A 17587-nucleotide genomic window follows, 5' to 3' on the forward strand; every position below is an offset into this window, starting at 1 on the left:
TGGAGAGCCCTGGGGAGTTCCCGCAGGGCTCCCCGCGCTGCGGATAGCAGCCTGCCGCCCGGCGCGCAGGGTGCCCTGAAGCAGGGTGCCCCGCGTGCTGGGCAGACATCGGCCAGCCCCACATGCTCGGGGGACAGCGGGGAGGCGCAGTGCCGTCATCCCGCTGTTCCCCGACCTGGTTTTTGGGGGGAAATAAAGGAAAAAAAAATTTCCTTTATTTCCCCCCCAAACAACTAGGTGCGTCCTATGGGACGGAGTGTCCTATGGGACGAAAAATACGGTAATCCTTTTCCTCTGCTAGCATTTGTACTTAATTAATTTTCAGAATGTGTTAAGGGTCTCAAGAGCTCATTTTTTTAAAACATATTATTTTATAATTAATCTATGACTTTTATTAAAATAAATGCAGTTTGTGTTAAGATTAGATAAAATTCATTCAATCAATCAATCTCCTTTATCGGCATAGAAAAAGTGCATCATATACATGGCTCAGAATACAACACAGTTAATGAAACATAGTAGGAAATACTTTAGGATAAAACTGTCCAAAAAGGATAAAAAGGAAAATGATTGTTTTAATCATGCATTTTCTGTTTTTTTAATTCTATTTTTATGCTGTGAACTGCCCCGAGATCTACGGATAAAGTGTGGTATACAAAATTAATAAAATATAAAAATGTAACTCATCATCTTCAGCTATTGCCCATGCTTGCTAGGATGGGAGGATTCCATTGCTGAATTAGCTAGGCAAATTACACTTCTTTTCCTCCTTCTGGTTTATGTTTTTATTTAGATTCTTTTTTTTTCTTTGATGAAAAGATATTGGATATCTGATATTAACCTTTGTATATTTTCTTTCTAACCTTAATAAACTTTATTGGGGAAAGCATAACAAAGGACATTGCTCTGTAACACAGTGCAAATAGGTGGACCCCCTTCCTCACCTGGCTAGTAGTAAGAAAGACAAAAGCCAAAGTGTGTGTGAGCTAGGCTGGAAGCAAGCAGAAGCCAGAGAATGTGAGCCATGCTTGATTGCTTCTGGAATCCAAAGCTGTGACTTTGGGAGAAGCAAGACCTTCCAGGGGGGTGGATACTGTGAGCCCCTCCATCATAGGCTCAGGTTATACATATGTGTAAGTAAACCATATATCTTAAAGACAACATAGTCTCTGCTGTCCCTCATTCCAAGGAAATCAAACCCATGGTAAGTGCCTGGAACTGCAACAATATTTTAGCATTTCAAACATCTCCCATGCTGAATAGCAGTGACTTCAGCACCTGCACTGAATGAAGAGTTCAAGATTTATACTCAGTAGGGGCAGCTCCAGGGGATGGCAGTTGCTGTATCTCACCTTCTCTCAATGCATATGTTACTTATTAAAATGCTTTGAGACCATAATGGTTTAGAAAATATAGACTTTTATATTTTATATTACAGAAGGAATATGTTTTGTTTATGGCTAGCTTGGCTTCCTTATTGCTTTTTAACTATGAAGTCCTGTGCTGCTTAGAAGCATGCATGCTCTTTCTCTTGACAGAAGGGACACAGCAAGCCCAGTCAGCTATTCTGGGAATCCGATCCTTATCCACAGGGTTTAGGATCCAGCAGATCACAAGTCTCAGCTCTTGCTCCCAAATGCCCTCTTTAGTTTTTGTTTTTTTTTTTACTGGTTAGTGCTGATGATAGCTTAGTGCTTGTTTGCGCAAAGCTAGGACCTCCACTGAAGAGAGCCTCTCCAACAATCAGCATTTAGGTGGATAGATTAGAATTGCAGCCTGAAAAAGACAACATTGAAATAAGATAATAGTAAAGGCACAAGCATTTAAACATGAGTAGAACACAACTATCAAAATTAATAGCACTTCAGTAACTTATGTGAGGGTTATGTTCCGAGGATCATGCCTAAAGTCAAAACCCATTGAGTTGTAGAGTCAAAATGCTGATGAAATTCTAATGAATATATTTTCTTTTAAAAAAACAAATAAATAGCAAATTCTGCAGCGAATTGCTGCAGAAATGTGGAGAGCTAACAAAACTGCAATCAATAGACCTGCCCGTCTACCCATATATGAAGTTAAGTTCCATTGAATTCCACAGGATTTACTCAGAGTAGATATGGCTTACGTTTGCTGCTGTAGACACAGTACCATGAGAAAATATTTCAAATTTTGCCTAGGATGGCAGTCTTAATCTTATTAGCTGCTTTGGGAACAGCATTTGGGGTTGAAGGTGTGGGATACAAATCTGAGAAATGCGATAGTGTGGTTACTTCTGAGTAGACACTGATAAAACTATCAGAGCTGGCCCATCCATGAGGCAAAGTGAGGCAACTGCCTCAGGAGGCAGGATCCACAGAGGCAACAGATCCTGGGGTAGATCTCTATTCCCCCTTGTTCCTGGTATAGATCTAAACTCACCCCTTCTTCCTTGGAAGAGAGCCATTCTGTGGTTCGCCTCAGGCGTCAAAATTTCTTAGCTCCGGCCCTGGAGGCTGTGCTGTTAATTAGCCATTATGAAGTGTAGAGAAGTTACCACAACTTGATGTCGCTGTCAACAGCAGCAGTGTTCCAGATCTGCTACTCTTGAGAGCACCAGTGCCTGTCTTTAAATCTGATTTATTTATTCACCAAAAAAACAGCTTTTAAAGCCATGGTTGGAAAGTGCCTCACAACTCTTGCAAACTATGTTACAGCAACTTTTGTCACATTTTAGATCGTTTTGAGATGTAATGGCAATTCCGAATTTTGTAGTTCATTTCAGTTATGTGTGTATAATGAAAAAGTGAGGTCTTTTTAGCAAGCAAAACCTAAGAGGCCGGTGTTTGCTGTTCTATGCTTGTGGTGACTTCAAATCTTGACCAGGGAAGCAGGAATCACTATTCTCTGCGTTTTGTCCCCTCAGGTGTTGTGTTTGTCTGAACGCTTGACACGCGGGCAGCGCCGCCTGCTACCTCAGCTCCCGCCCGCTCCCGTTTTCCAGGTCTTTCTCCCGTCAGACAGAATCCCGGTGAATATCTCTTCAATCCCAAACGCCGCCGTTCCCCGAACCGGCCAGCCCTCCCTCCGTCTCTTGGCCAAGCTGGTTCATCAAGAGAATCGCCACGGACGCTCCTCCTCTCCGTTATCTCCCATACACGGCCGCCCTCCACTCTCCCGCCTTCCAAGCGGGGGCTGTTCCTTAGATCAGGCTCTACCCCCCCGGGGGGGAGATTGAGAGGCGGGGGCACAGAGACTGTCCCGGCCAGCGCTGATCTCGAGCTCCGATTGGCCGCTGTCTACGCTGACGTCACGATCATGATGAGAATTAATGATCGGAGGCGCTGATTTCATTGTGTGACGCCGGGACCGACCCAGCCGAAACCGGCTGAATTCGGAGCCCTGGGCCCCCCCGGACCAGCCCCGCCTGCCCCACAGAGCACGGTGGGTTCGGCGGCAGGGGATCGGGCGCAGGGAGGGGGGGAGGGGCGCGATCGGCGCGCGGACCCTGAGGGGGGGCCGAGTGAGGAAGATCGTGGGGAGGGGGAGAAGGGCGGCGGTGTGAGGACTTGACGGGCGGCCTCTTCGATGGCCTGTGGGGGCTACGATCGAGGAAGACGCTGCCCCCTCCCCCGCGCTATCACTTCTTGGCTGAAGGCTTTGAGGTGAGGGGGGAGGAGCCGGGGAATCGAGATCGAGGGAGGGAAGGAAAGGAAGGGGGGGGACACAAAAAAACTCCCGAGCCTCGGCTTCAACCTGGAGCTCGCGGACCATAACTCGGGGGCGCATGCGCACCTGAGCATTCGGTTGATCTGCGGCAGGAGACGCCAGCGTGATCAGCCCCCTTGCGCGAACTTGGAGGCGCTTACGCGCTGCGCGCGAGTATAAAACGAGGCGCTTGTGCGCATGCCCTTGGGCGGAGAGCGAGGCGGGACTGAGAAGACGAAGTCGTGCCAGCGGTAGCCCAGAGTTTGGGAAAGCAGCGTCTTGGGCGGTGCTGTTTCTGCCACCAAAGGGCAGCACTGCTCAGCTTTTAGCACGCTGCTTGCTGTTGGGGTTTGCGGCGCACCTCGAGAATGTCTCGGATTTTGAAATCCAAAAGCGGGAGCGGGCGTCGCTCCACGAGAATATCTCGGATTTTAGACTCCATATCGCCCGACGTTTATATCAATCCCTACAGCCCCAATCCTCCAATATTTGAAAAAGTACGCATGCGTAGTGGCAGGTTTAGTTGCTAAAACTACGAGTTACAGAAGTTGCACAAGGAGTAGGCAGAGAAGCAAAGTTTGTGCAAGTTGTAGGGAAAAGGAATAGGCGTTTGTGCCTGCTTAGCTTGCCTGTGCGTCTGCCGTGTAAAAAGTCGAACCTGGTGGTGGTGTATAATTGGTGGTGGTGTGCCTCCTGTAACGCTAGTCTAACTTTTTTGTTGGTAAGAATGCGAGTTTTCATCTTCATTAATATGTATATGTGTTTTGAAAATTGCAACTTATTGGGGAGAGTGCAGGACAATAGTTGCATTTGGCAGGTGTTGGCAATGAAGAAAAGAAAATGGGGAGTTGCTAATGGTTTGTCTGTGAACACAGTCAAGTGTTCTTATGTCATGTGTGTCTTTGGCTTTTCCCGAAGTAAATGTTCATGAAGGCAAATGTAATGTACAGTGGTACCTTGGGTTAAGAACTGAATTTGTTCTGGAGGTCCGTTCTTAACCTGAAACTGTTCTTAACCTGAAGCACCACTTTAGCAAATGGGGCCTCTGTAACCTGAAGCGGCTGTAACCTGAAGTGGCTTTAACCCGAGGTACCACTGTATTTGCTTCATAATGTGGTATACAGTGGTACCTCTAGTTACATACGCTTCAGGTTACAGACTATGCTAACCCAGAAATAGTACCTCGGGTTAAGAACTTTGCTTTAGGTTGAGAACAGAAATTGTGCAGTGGCAGTGCAGCGGCAGTGGGAGACCCCATTAGCTAAAATGGTGCTTCAGGTTAAGAACAGTTTCAGGTTAAGAACGGACCTCCAGAACGAACTAAGTACATAACCAGAGGTACCGCTGTATAGTGATCTTTGTGGTGGTGAGGTGGTATTTTTGCAAAAAAGGTTTATCAGTTGTGATATTGAGACAGGTGCATCTTAGGGCTGATGAGATAAATGCCTAGGAATCTTCTTCATGCAGTGTCTAAGGGAGCATATTGTTGCTTGTCAGGAAAAAACAAAATGTGCATGGTGGTGTGGTATGTTACGAGTATCTACATTGCATTCACCATCTGTGTTGGCTTTTGGTCTTCAGTGGCATCAGCATAGCAGTAATAGAAAGCACCCAGCTTTTTTAATTATTTATTTATCGTATTTATAGCTTACCTCTTTTTTTCCAGGAGAAAAAGCAATTTGGTTCCAGAAATTCATTCAGATAGTGCATATAAAATATAACTGATAGAATTCTACAGGACGCGGCATTATTGTGTGACAACAGTCCAAATCCAGTGATCTCCAGATGGTGGAGATGTTAGATGTCTAGGCATTTTCATTTGGTTGCAAGGGGTCGAAAGCCAGGAGCAAAATGCCCCTGGCTAATTTTGAATACTGCTCACCACTCCTTTCATCCTCACAATAACCCTGCGAAGTAGGTTGGTTAGGATGACTGTCCCAAGGTCATCCAGTGAGCTTTATTACTGAGTGGGGATTTCAATCCTGGTCTCCCTAGTCCAACATTTAACCACCAGACTCTGTTTTTGTCCCATGGAAATTGCAAGTGGATATTCAATTTCCCAGTTAAACCAGAACTTCAGATATGGAAGGACTTCTGTATGGCCATACCTGGTGTTAAGGTGTGAAGGTTAAGAAAATCCCTCAGCACTGTTCATGCAAAGTCAGGTATTTTGTGTGAGCATGTGTTTGGTATTCCTATTCTCAGTGCTGGATAAGAAGTACCAGAGTTTGATCAAACACATATATCTGCTGTAACATCATACAGTCTTTGTTGTTGTTGTTTAGTCGTGTCTGACTCTTTGTGACCCCATGGACCAGAGCATGCCAGGCACTCCTGTCTTCCACTGCCTCCCACAGTTTGGTCAAACTCATGTTGGTAGCTTCGAGAACACCGTCCAACCACCTCATCCTCTGTCCTCCTTGTCTTTACCCATTTATAATGGCATTAAGTTTTGTGCACCAGATTTAATCTTGTCAGGTGCAGTAAGTAGTATCTGACATTCATATCCATATATCATTTCGATCATAGGTGACTAACCTCCAGACACTGAATTTCAACTCCCAATGTTTATTAGTAAAAATAGCTACATGTAGCAATTTCATTAAAAATGCAAATATGTTGCACAACAAATATATAAATTCTAGAAACCAAATCACAGATCACTAACCATAAGAGTTCCCCTCCCTTTCTATTTTATTGTCTACATAAGCCTAGTGATATAGAAAAAAAATCAGTAAACTGATGGTGTCTACTGCATTCCACAAGACTGGGCTGATGACACTGAAAGCTTGTGTTGACATCAGATGAGTCTTACCTACTTGCAGTGCAACCATAGACACTCTTGGCAGATGATTTCAGTAGTCAAGTTGCAATTAATATAAGAGCCACAAACCTGGTAGCAGGTGGCAAGCAGTGCAGATGTTTTCATTATGTAATCTACTGTCAGCTATCTACCACATTCTGTACCAGCTAGAGCTTTTGGACCAAACCCAAGGGTAGCCCCACATAGAACGCAATGCAGTAATCCAGCCTCTGGGTTAACCATGCCTCTGGCTTAGCCATTCTGACTGGTGCTGATGAGAACTGTTGAGTCCAATAACACCTTGAGGTCCATAGGTTAGTCACCCCTTGATTCTAAGCTGTGTGCATTTAAAGAAAATGATGGTCTCTAAAGAATCCTGGGGACTATAGTGTTTGAATGGTGCTAGGTGTTCTAGTTGTGAGTGGTAAACTACAGTTCCCAGGATTATTTGGTCATGCACTTTAAATGTGTGTTGCGTATTTAGGTGATGTAAGCAACCAGCTTTTCTGAAAAAGAAAAGCACACACTAATCTGAGGATCTGCAACATGCACATCTTTGCAAATGACAATGGTCCTTTTTCAGCAATAGTAGCCATACAAATAGCTATTGCTGATATCCTTCTTTGAGCCTCCGAATAATTTGTGGACTTGCATCCACTGATGAATTATATCTTGCATCCCATATTAGAGAGATAAGCCAACTAGCATTCTTCTGGGGTCTTTATCAGCAAGGTGGCATTTTTTTGTTATTGATTTTTCCCTGCATTACTTTGTTCTCTGGCTGTAGTTGGAAGTCTCTTTAATGAGTGTTCACTTCATATGCAGTTATTGACTTTTCATTCAAAAGTAGTACATTTCTCTATGGGGAAAAAATGGAGCCAACAAGTACTTCCAATGTCCAGGTTGATGGTACCAATGGATTGATAAAGGCTTCTAAAAAGGAACTTGCCATTCTTTTGGGCTTACAAGTATAGGTTTTGCTAACCCATTAATTGTTAGAAAATGTACACGTTACCATGGAGGTAGCTACGAAGATGGCAGCAACCACTGCTCAAAGTTACGTCTGCTGTAGGCCTAAATACCATTGAAACAAATGAGATTTACTCTGGTGCATATTTGATTAGACTTTGTTTGCTGGTCCCTCTGCCTTTTCCAAGTCAACTGTTTTGGAGCTATGTCTAACCTTGGTATGAAACGTGTAGCACAATTGCTTTTAACTCATTTCTATAGCCAACATTACTCTTGCTATCAGGTTAAATCTAAGCTGTTGTATATGTTGTTAAATCTAACACATAATGAAGTATTGTCTCAAGTTAGAATGCTGTGTCCATTTATTTGGAAATCAACCTTGTTGAAGGCCTTTAGTTCAGTGGTAGAGCACAGGATTCACCTGCAAAAGGTCCAAGGTTCAATCCCTGGCGACCTGCATTTAAAAGGACCAGGTTGGACAGGTGTGGAGAACATTTGGTCCTACACATGTTGCTGAACGACTCCACCCATCTGCCCAGTCACCAGAGATGATGGGAGTTGTTGTTCAGTAGCATCTGAAAGGACAGAGGTTCCCCAGACCTGAAGTAGGAGGTGGTAAGAAACATCTCTGCCCAAAACTTTGGAGAGTTGCTGCCAGACAGAGTACACAATGCTAGGGATGATAGAATCCTGCTTCCTATATTTCTGTTTAGGAAAGTGAGTAGACCTGTTAAGAACGCTTTAGTTTTAGATCTATGCTTACTGCGGGCTAGGAGCTGTTATAGTGTGTGTGAGGATACAGTTTACGGTTAAATATGTGGCAGTTTTTCCTCTTTGGTATTTAATTTTTATTTTTTATTTTTTTTGCATTTGAGCCACATATAAATGGTTTGTGAGAAATAATAGTTCACCTAGCAATCATTTTTTTAAAAATAATATTTATTAAGTTTTCCATTTTAATAATCCAATAAAAACACATTAAAACATTCCAAATTACAATACAATAAAAAAGCCAAATATCAATGCCAAATTATGTATCTTTGGGTGTCTTCCCATGCTCTGAATTTCACGAAATGCTGATCATCTAAATATCACATAGCATTTCTTAGTTAGTCAATAAACCATTCCGATGTTAATCCTTCATTTAATTTTCATTTATTTTTGCAACCACTGGTCTGTTCAACTTTTGCCTTCGTAATTCTGGATGAAATATTTTCCCTGTTGTTATCCACACTCCAGCAATTTCAGTTTCAGTTTCTGCTCACAGGAGCCATAATATTCCACATCCCAAACCCTGGGCAGAAATCTGAAATTCCCCTCTGTAATCTCGCTCCATCTCCCAACATGCTGGTACCTCTGCAGAAACACATTAACTCCAGTCCAGAATTCTTTCCATCTTCCACTGAGGGTATCTGCCAGAATCTTCACCCAGTCAGTATTACAGTGGAACCTCGGGTTGCGAAAGTGATCTGTGTGGGAGGCACATTCGCAACCCGCAGCACTGCGTCTGCGTACGCGTGGATCACGATTTGGCGCTTCTGCGCATGCACGAGCGCCGAAACCCGGAAGTAACCCGTTCTGGTACTTCCGGGTTCGGCGCGGTGCGCAACCCGAAATCATATAACCTGAAGCATCTGTAACCCGAGGTACCACTGTATATTTAAACCACAACGGCAGCAAAATGCTCTTTCAGGCCCGCTTGCGTATTTCAAACAGTTGCCCTTCGGGGGAGGTTTACCAGGTAAAACTACAAGTACAAATTGTATAGTCCCCCTGGGACTATACAATTAATCCATCAGTTAATTCAACAAGCGGGTTAGTCCTTTGTGATGTTATTCTTGCTCCTCATCGACGCTACTTTCGTTTTCTGCTCACAGGGATAATTTTAACTGTGTCACAGACCACCATTAGTCCTGGGCAGATATCTAGAATTCTCCTCTTTAGTCTCCTGCTAACGAGATGGTGCCTCCCCGCTAACTCAGTAACTCCAATCAGGAATTCCTTGCATCTTTCCCATAATGGTCATTGCCAGAATCATAGTCAAAATTTCACAAAGTTTATTTCGCATGTAGCTTAGCGCCCACTCATATATTTCAAACAGTTGTCCTTTAGTTACGACGAAAGTCTTTCTCCATATCAAATCCTTCTCAGTGGCTGGTTAAATTAGCAAATTATTTTATCTCTGCTAGTTCAGAGCATGCCTGTTAAATAAGCCTGAATTTTTATCTTCAGAAACTGGTGTCCTCTGCTCATGGCGCCAGCTTTGAGGAGATGCCAAGATGTGCAGTGCATTGCCCCCAGCGCCCCCTGCATTCCTTCAGGATGGGCAGCAGGTATCAGATGATCTGGGGGTGGCCTGCTCCCCCCAGCCCTGGTGGGGTGGCCTTTGGGAGGATAATTACTCCCATATTATCCTTGTCTGCACGAAAGGGCTGCACTGTTATGGGCACAGCCATTCACCATGGCAGCCAAACAGGAAGTCCAATAATTCACCTAGCAATCTTATTTCCTGACACATAGTAGCCTTCATATACTTTTCTATGTTTGAATAGATTAGCACTAGTAGAGCAGATGTGGTTGTTAAAGTAAATGTTCCATCCATGGAGCAGAAGGTTTGGGCAATATTTCGTTTTTAGCTAAATATTCTTATATATCAATATATCACAATGTCTGAAATGGGAATGGAACTATGTAGAGGTGAACGGAGCAATGTCCTGGCAACTGCTATTAATTAGGAGTCTAAAACTGGTAATTTTTTACTTACCTTTAACATACTGTTACTTTACAGTATAGATAATTTTTTAATTAGCATATTTTCTCTAAAATTAGAGGTGTAGAAGTACAGCAAGAAGCAGTTAGAAACTCAGGTATACATCTTTCATACAAGATACTCTTTCCATTTGAGTATCCATTTTAGACACTCTATACAGGGCCCAGAGCAGACTCTTCCTGCAGGAACTTCACATGACTTAATCTGCTTTTCTTGAGCTGGATGATATACATTAATTTCAACAACCTTAATATGCTCCATGCTTTTTCAGAGCCATTATTTTTACTGTTTGGTTAACTCATTCTTGCATTTATATGACCATAAAATGTGATCTGTATATCAGTTCTACTTGTGCTGTAAGTTGTTATACAGTGGTACCTCTGGTTGCGAATGGGATCCGTTCCGGAGGCCCGTTTGCAACATGAAAAGAGTGCAACCCGCAGTGGCGCTTCTGCGCACGCACGAGTTGCGATTCGCCACTTCTGCACATGCTCATGACGTCATTTTGCGCTTCTGTGCATGTGCGAGTGGCGAAACCTGGAAGTAACCTTTTCTGGTACTTCCAGGTTGCCGCGGGACGTAACCTGAAAGAAAGTAACATGAAGTGGACGTAACATGAGGTATGACTGTACAGGCTTTGTAATATATGCACCACTTTAGTAGAAACTTTGGGTTTAGCTTTTTCGATGTTTGCTTAAATTTGCACAAAAATAATAGTTTCTGGGGAACCTCTTGTAGTTTTTCCTGCACTTTGTTAGATTTATGTGGGATTCCCAAGCAGTCACCCATCCAGATACTGTGCAGAACCAGAACTGCTCGGCTTCAGAAATGGCAAGTTTTTAGTCACTTTCAGGTGTTGGAAAGGGAAATCAAGATACCTCCACAGTGCTACTTTATAACTAGGCAAGTCCATGTGACTGAAGAGAAGGCTGAAACATTTGAGAAAGGGTCCTTATGCTTCTGGTCCTGGGCTCTGAGGGCAACATTTTTTGCCCTTCCACATACATAGATGTGTATAGAAGGACTGTAGCTCAGTGATAAAGCACCTGCTCTTCATGCAAAATGTCCCAGGTTCAATCCTTGGCATCTCCAGGTAGATCTAGAAAAGCACCCTAGGGCCACTGCTGTCCAGAGTTGTTCCTGGTGTAGCATAATGTGGCTTTGTACATTCTCATATACTTACAAGTTCAGTGATAGCAAGCCAGCTATATCATATCAGATAAGCTGTGGCTCTTTAATTGAAGTATATTACAGAGATCCCTTGCTGCAGTGTCTGCAAGATGGAACAAATCTCCCCCCTGTTCCCAGTCTGTGCAATCAAGTATGCCCCAGATTGTAAGCAATTTCTTTTTTCCAATAGAACTCAGTGGAAGCTATTAAGAACCAAGACCGCCTCAGCTTCATAGCCTTGTTTGGTGTCCCACTTCTTGGACATTCTTGAATGTGGCTGAGAGACAGAATCCATTCCTGAATGCCTACAAACATGATTCTATCAACAACCCTCCTAGTTATTTTAAAAATGTGGCAGTTCTCTGATTCTTGTATGTATTAATATTTTTGTATGATTAAGAAAACTGATAGCAGATAAACCAGAATATAATAGAGCTCAGTCCACTGTAGTTTTCTATTTGCTTGGATAAGTGAGCACCTGCTTTAAAAAATAATAATAATCTGCAAGTCTTAAATTATTCCAATTTTCATAGTATCTTCTTTTATTTTTAGATGAATCTGCGTTCTGTATTTACTGCAGAACAACAAAGGATCTTGCAGCGTTATTATGAAAATGGAATGACAAATCAGAGTAAAAATTGCTTTCAGCTCATATTACAGTGTGCACAAGAAACTAAGCTGGACTTCAGTGTAGTCAGGGTAAGTACTCAGGTCTTCCATGCTAAAATTTGCATAACAGTTTATCAAATACACTTGTTTTGCTTCTTTATCTGCAGGGGACATGGAGCTGTTAAGAAACCAAAAAGCTCCTTTCCCCAATATAACTTGTGCTTTGTCCCCCCCCCCCCCATGACAGCTCGTTATAGTCTTGCCTGTTGTTTGAGATAGTGCTATGAAGTGCTTTCATCTTGTCCAAACAACTTAAGTCTCTTTAGCATCTGAAGTTAGGGCTTTTGTTGAAATTCTGGCTTTTGTAGATGTTTGCAAATTTTCTTTCATCTTTTTAACTTGGATGTTTGATTATTATTATTTCAAACAAGATTGTGTGAAGTATGTAAGGGACACTTCACACATTACATTGGGGTGCAGTTACATTGATGCTTTGTAGATTTATGCCTACAAATTAAGTGTAACAAATATGCCTTTGTAAGCACCTGTATCATACAGCTATGCTTGTCAGTAGATCATTATTGGCTACAGTTCCCTGTTGAGTGTATGCTTGGTGGCTTTGCCTCCTCCTAATGGGTGCCTTGGTAGAAAGATGGTATATAAATGCAGTAAATAAAAGAAACAAAGGCTCTGAAACAGTGTGAAATGAATCTGAAACAGTAGTTTAATTGCATTAGTTTGCACTACATTAGTAAAATGTTGTGGTTTAGTTTCTGCTAAAACAGGAGTGGGTGGGCAATTAAGTTCATTCTATGGTAAGACACCCCCCCCCCCTTCTCAACTGATGAGGAAGACGCTGGGGACATTTTAACCATTTTATGAAATTCTTGATCTGATTTGGATATTAGGAAATTCCTGGTATATGTGTTGTTGCTCTTACAATTTGGGATAATCTTCTTTAAGAATTTATTTTGAGTTGACCTCACTTGTTCTTATGAGTGGTGGGGTAAATGCTAAGTCCTTGTAGTTCTAGGTGATGACAGTACCAGGAAAGTACTAGCTGCCTTGGAATATTTTTTTCAGCCATGTACATTGCAGTGCGTTGTTCAGGGGCCTTGCTTGGAACTATTATGTATCTATTATGCTGAAGAAATGATAGAATATACTCTGATAGCAGGACCAGCATGTTCTTCACGCCCCAACTGTTCAATAGCAAAAGTTCGATCTTCAGAAATGGGTAGATGGAGATCTTTGCAGCATGGTTGTAAACATTAGGATGTGGTGATGTGTGCGCATCAAGCTGCTATTAAAGGTACAGTCACATAGGACAGTTCAAAGGTTTACTGCTCAGTGTCCAGAAATATTAGAGTTCAGTATTGATCCTTCCTCCTCCTTGGAGAAGGAAAAGATAAAGAGACAGAAAGTTATGGTGGAAAGGGCCTGGGTGGGGGGGAGACGAATCTTGCACTCTGGTGGCTTGTTTATGGGCAAGGGCATGTGGTATATAAGCAACAGCTGGAAAATTGCAAGTGGTAGTTAATAGTAAAGGTAGAAGTCACTCATGTGTCTCATTCATTCACTTTTTTAGTCTTTGTACTGTGATACTCTGGACTGAATGAAATGAATTTGAGTTGGATCCTTTGCTGACGAACCCTTTTGTGTTTGCAGACCTGGGTTGGCAACAAAAGAAGGAAGATGAGCAGCAAGAATGTTGTGGATTCTGGAGGCACCCCATCGGGGACTGTTGCCAGCACGTTGAACATACCTACAGTAACGAATGTCCGAAGCCTAGCCAACCTTGCTTCCCCCCAAACCCAACAGGCATCTTGGACGTCCTCCAACAACGATGTCATGGTAACCGGTGTATACACCCCAGCCAGATCTTCTCACAGGCTGGTGTCCACTAAGCAGTCCAGTGCATCGGTGAGTGATCTGCATAAAAATTCTCTTCCAAGGCCACAAACAAAAAGTGAACCTGAGTTTCAGCGGCAGCAGATTGCAGTGGCGCAGCAAGCCCCCCACTGTAAAAATGCTTCTCTGTTCCTGGGAGAAAAGACTATTATCCTGTCAAGGCAAACAAGTGTGTTAAATTCAGCAAATTCTATTTATGACCATGCTAAGAAAAGCTATGGTGGTTCTTCGGTTCAGACTGCAGAGTTGGTTTTACCTCAGAAGCCCATGTTGTGCCACAGACCAAGCAAAGTGGAACAGATGGGATGTCAAAGGTTACCGAAACCGGAGCATCCGATCCTAGCCTCACATGTGCCATCTGGGCAAAGGGCCAGCATTAGAGATCCTTCCTGCAGCACGCACAATGTGGAAATTCGGGAGGTTTTTTCCTTGGCTGTTACCGATCAACCTCAGAGAATCCTGGGAGGAAATACTCAGAAGCCATCGTCCTCTTCTTCTGCAGATGGCAGTTATTTGTCCATTGCCATGGAAACGGGGGATGTCGACGATGAGTATGCTAGAGAGGAAGAATTGGCATCAATGGGTGCCCAGATACAGAATAACCCCCGACTAAGGGGCACATCCCTCATGGTGGAGAACCCAGGCACAGGCCTACCAGGGTCAGGCAGAAGTGTTGGCTGCAGTTCACACTTGGTTAATTCCAGGGACTTGCACAACAGTACCCCGTATCATAACAGAGACTACCACTTGCCTCCACGTACCTCCTTGCATACTATGTCCAGCACACTATATAGCAGTTCTTATCCATCAAGAGGTAATCTGTCTTCTCATTCTGCAGCTTCCAATCAACGAAGGCTGTCTCAAAACCAAAATAATTACCAGGTAATTGGAGTTCCTCCTACGTTTTAATGCTTGTGCTTTGACATCGTCTTCTGTTTTGTTGATGTTGTTGTAAACCGGGAGTTCCAGCAAGTTAACTTCTGTGCAGTGAATTGCAGCTGCTTTTATGCATTTCTTGCCAAGAAAACACCTTGAATCATTATGCATTCTATTCCATGATTTTGGACACCTTATCCTCTGCACCAATACATGAAGCTGCAGAGTCTTGCTGTATAGTGGAGCCATAGGTGTGACGGCCATAATGTTCTCCTGCATGTGCGAATCGCATCTGCCTTTTGTTTCCTTTTCATTGCTACTTTGGCCTAAAGCCTCTATCCATGAATAGTAAAGGTAACTCCAGTGTGCCTTTGCTGAGTCTGTCTCACCATTCCTGCTCTCTTCATTTGCCTTGAAAGAGGTATCATGCCTGGACTTTTCACTCATTCAGTGTTCAAAACTCCCATTGTTCTATGTGCATTTTGTGAATTTCATTAGCACAAGCAGTTTCTGAGCTCTGGGTGCAGTACTGTGCTGAAGATTTCAGACTTCAGAGTGGAACAAAAGGAGGAGCTTTTTCTGCCTCCCCACTTCCAGCTACTCTCTGAAGAATATTAGGGGGGTGGGCAGGGAAAGGACTAGACCATGTGAAAAATGAACATAATGTTTTAGCTGCAGTTTATTCATTTTCAGCTTTGTATTCTTGTTATTAAAAAGATTGCCTAGACATTCTGTTGTTGCACCCATAACCTAGGCTTTCATATCTCAATTTCTAACCCTGCTCATATTTACAGAGGCAGTGAAACATGACAGTCTTAGTTTTCCTGCGTTGGCACTTGCTGCAGTTGCCTAAGCCACAAGGATGCTGGTACCAGGCCTAGAGAGGTTCTGGTTAGACCTGCCCAGGATTTGTGACCAGTTACGTTAACCTGATGGCTAAATTGCTATCCAAATTATCTGCCATCCTGAGAGTGACAGCTTTTTTAACCTCAGAGTGGCTGCTAAATTCATGGAAGATTTTTTCAGTGTATGAAAGGTTTGACTGATGATGTTTTTGCTCTAGTGCATGGGTCAGCAAACTTTCAGCAGGGGGCCAGTCCACTATCCCTCAGACCTTGTGGGGGGCTGGACTGTATTTTTTTGGGGGGAAATGAACGAGTTCCTATTCCTCACAAATAACCCAGAGATGCATTTTAAATAAAAGGACACATTCTACTCATGTAAAGACACGCTGATTCCTGGACTGTCCACGGGCCAGATATAGAAAGCGATTGGGCCGAATCCGGCCCCCAGGCCTTAATTTGTCTACCCATGCTCTAGTGTGTAGTTTTACTACAAATACTAAACCAAAGATTGTGAAACTTTGTGCTTTTTACTGTGAATGTGGCTTAATCAGATTTCAGCTGCTGCTGAAAATGCTTTTAAATGTTTTAAAATAGTTTTAAAATAGTTTTTAATCTGTGGCGTTTTAAATGTTGGGTTTTGTGGGGTTTTTGCTCTGTTGGGGTGGGATAAAGGTTTAGTTGGGGCTGGGGATTAGTTTAATTTTAGTATAAATGTAGTATTGGTTTCTACCGTTTGATTGTATAGTTTGTATTTTGTTTAGAACGGCAGAGGGTCAGGGCTGTTTGGGAGTGAGCCCCAGCTAACAGAATGGCTGGGATTCCATGGGGGTGTGTGTACTGGGACAACTGATCTCAGTGACCGATCTCAGGAGGAGGAGGAGTTATGCTAAGACCAGACCATGTCATTACTGAGGAGGCATGTTTAGTAGTTGGTTGAAGACGATCCCTGCCCCCGGGTCTGGTCTTGACCGGAAGGATACTGAAATTGACAAGGGTGTGTCTTGTCTTGTCACATGATCTTAAGGTGCTGCTTGCAATGCCAAGTCAATGATTCACAGGACGGCTGTCATCCATGACTTGATTGTGGATGGAGGACTTGATCTGGCATGTGTAACAGAGACTTGGTTGGATGAAGCAGATGGGCCTGTCCTTGCCACTGCTTGTCCACCGGGCAACCCAGGTTAGCGATGGGGGTGGAGATGCTCCTTCAGGAATACTGTTGATGGCCTTTCAACTGATGCCCTGGTGGCCCGCTGCAATGTGGAGTTAACCAGGGCTATTGACTGTCTGGCTCTGAAGTGCCCTCACCGATTGCATTGAGCTCAGACAGCCCTGTGGTTTTCCCCAGAGCAGAGGGCGATGAAATAATTGCTGAAACAGCTAGAGAGCCAGTGGCAGAAAACTCATTGTGAATCGGACCGGACACAGGTTAGAGCTTAGTGTTGAGCCTACCAAGTGGTAATTGCGACAGCAAAGAGGATCTTCTTCACCGCCTCTATTGCATCTGCAGAAAACAGCAGCAGAGACTCTTTTCAGGTGGTTCACAATTCAACAGAACCACCTTTGCCATCGGGGCCTGGTAAGGACCCCAAGATCTCCTGCAAATTTTTTTTTGCAGATAAAGTCGCTCAGATTCGGAAAGAGGTAGAATCCACCTTGGGAGCAGGGCCAGGGCAGGAGAGTGCTAGAGTCCTGTCTAGTCAAGTTGCATGGGATCAATTCCAATCTGTTACCTCCATGGATGTGGACAGGCTGCTTGGACAGGTGAAACCGACCACCTGTCTCCTTGATCCTTGCCCATCCTGGCTCATAAAAGCAAGCTGGGAAGGGCTGGGCAATGGTCTCTGTGGGGTGGTGAATGCTTCCCTCTGTGAGGGAGCCTTCCCAGACCTGCTGAAAGAATTGGTTATTAAAACATCTTTGGACCCAGCCAATATGGCCAACTATCAC

The 17587-nt window shown here is 43.6% G+C and overlaps 1 protein-coding gene and 1 long non-coding RNA gene across 12 annotated transcripts in view; one reads left to right on the top strand and one right to left on the bottom strand.

The window, feature by feature from the left end:
- Positions 1 to 435: 435 nt before the first annotated feature.
- LOC310754356 lies at positions 436 to 3090 on the bottom strand. Its single transcript, XR_014543744.1, has 2 exons — positions 2952 to 3090; positions 436 to 1776 (listed from the first exon to the last, which is right to left on the bottom strand). It is a non-coding gene; the product is annotated as an uncharacterized lncRNA (long non-coding RNA).
- Positions 2726 to 17587, top strand: part of HDX (highly divergent homeobox) — a 52208-nt gene continuing 37346 nt past the window's right edge. For 2 of the 11 annotated variants that reach the window (XM_083595920.1, XM_083595927.1), the window contains exons 1-3: positions 3909 to 4181; positions 11949 to 12095; positions 13674 to 14798. In XM_083595920.1, the coding sequence (XP_083452046.1) occupies positions 4053 to 4181; positions 11949 to 12095; positions 13674 to 14798 (1401 nt within the window). In that variant the 5' untranslated portion in view covers positions 3909 to 4052. Of the gene's footprint in view, positions 3421 to 3441; positions 3642 to 3895; positions 4406 to 11948; positions 12096 to 13673; positions 14799 to 17587 lie in introns of those variants that run through there. The other 9 variants (XM_083595928.1, XM_083595924.1, XM_083595926.1 and 6 more) reach the window with 9 other exon arrangements.

Source organism: Podarcis filfolensis (assembly GCF_964270895.1).
Source record: "Podarcis filfolensis genome assembly, chromosome: Z".
NCBI lineage: Eukaryota > Metazoa > Chordata > Lepidosauria > Squamata > Lacertidae > Podarcis > Podarcis filfolensis.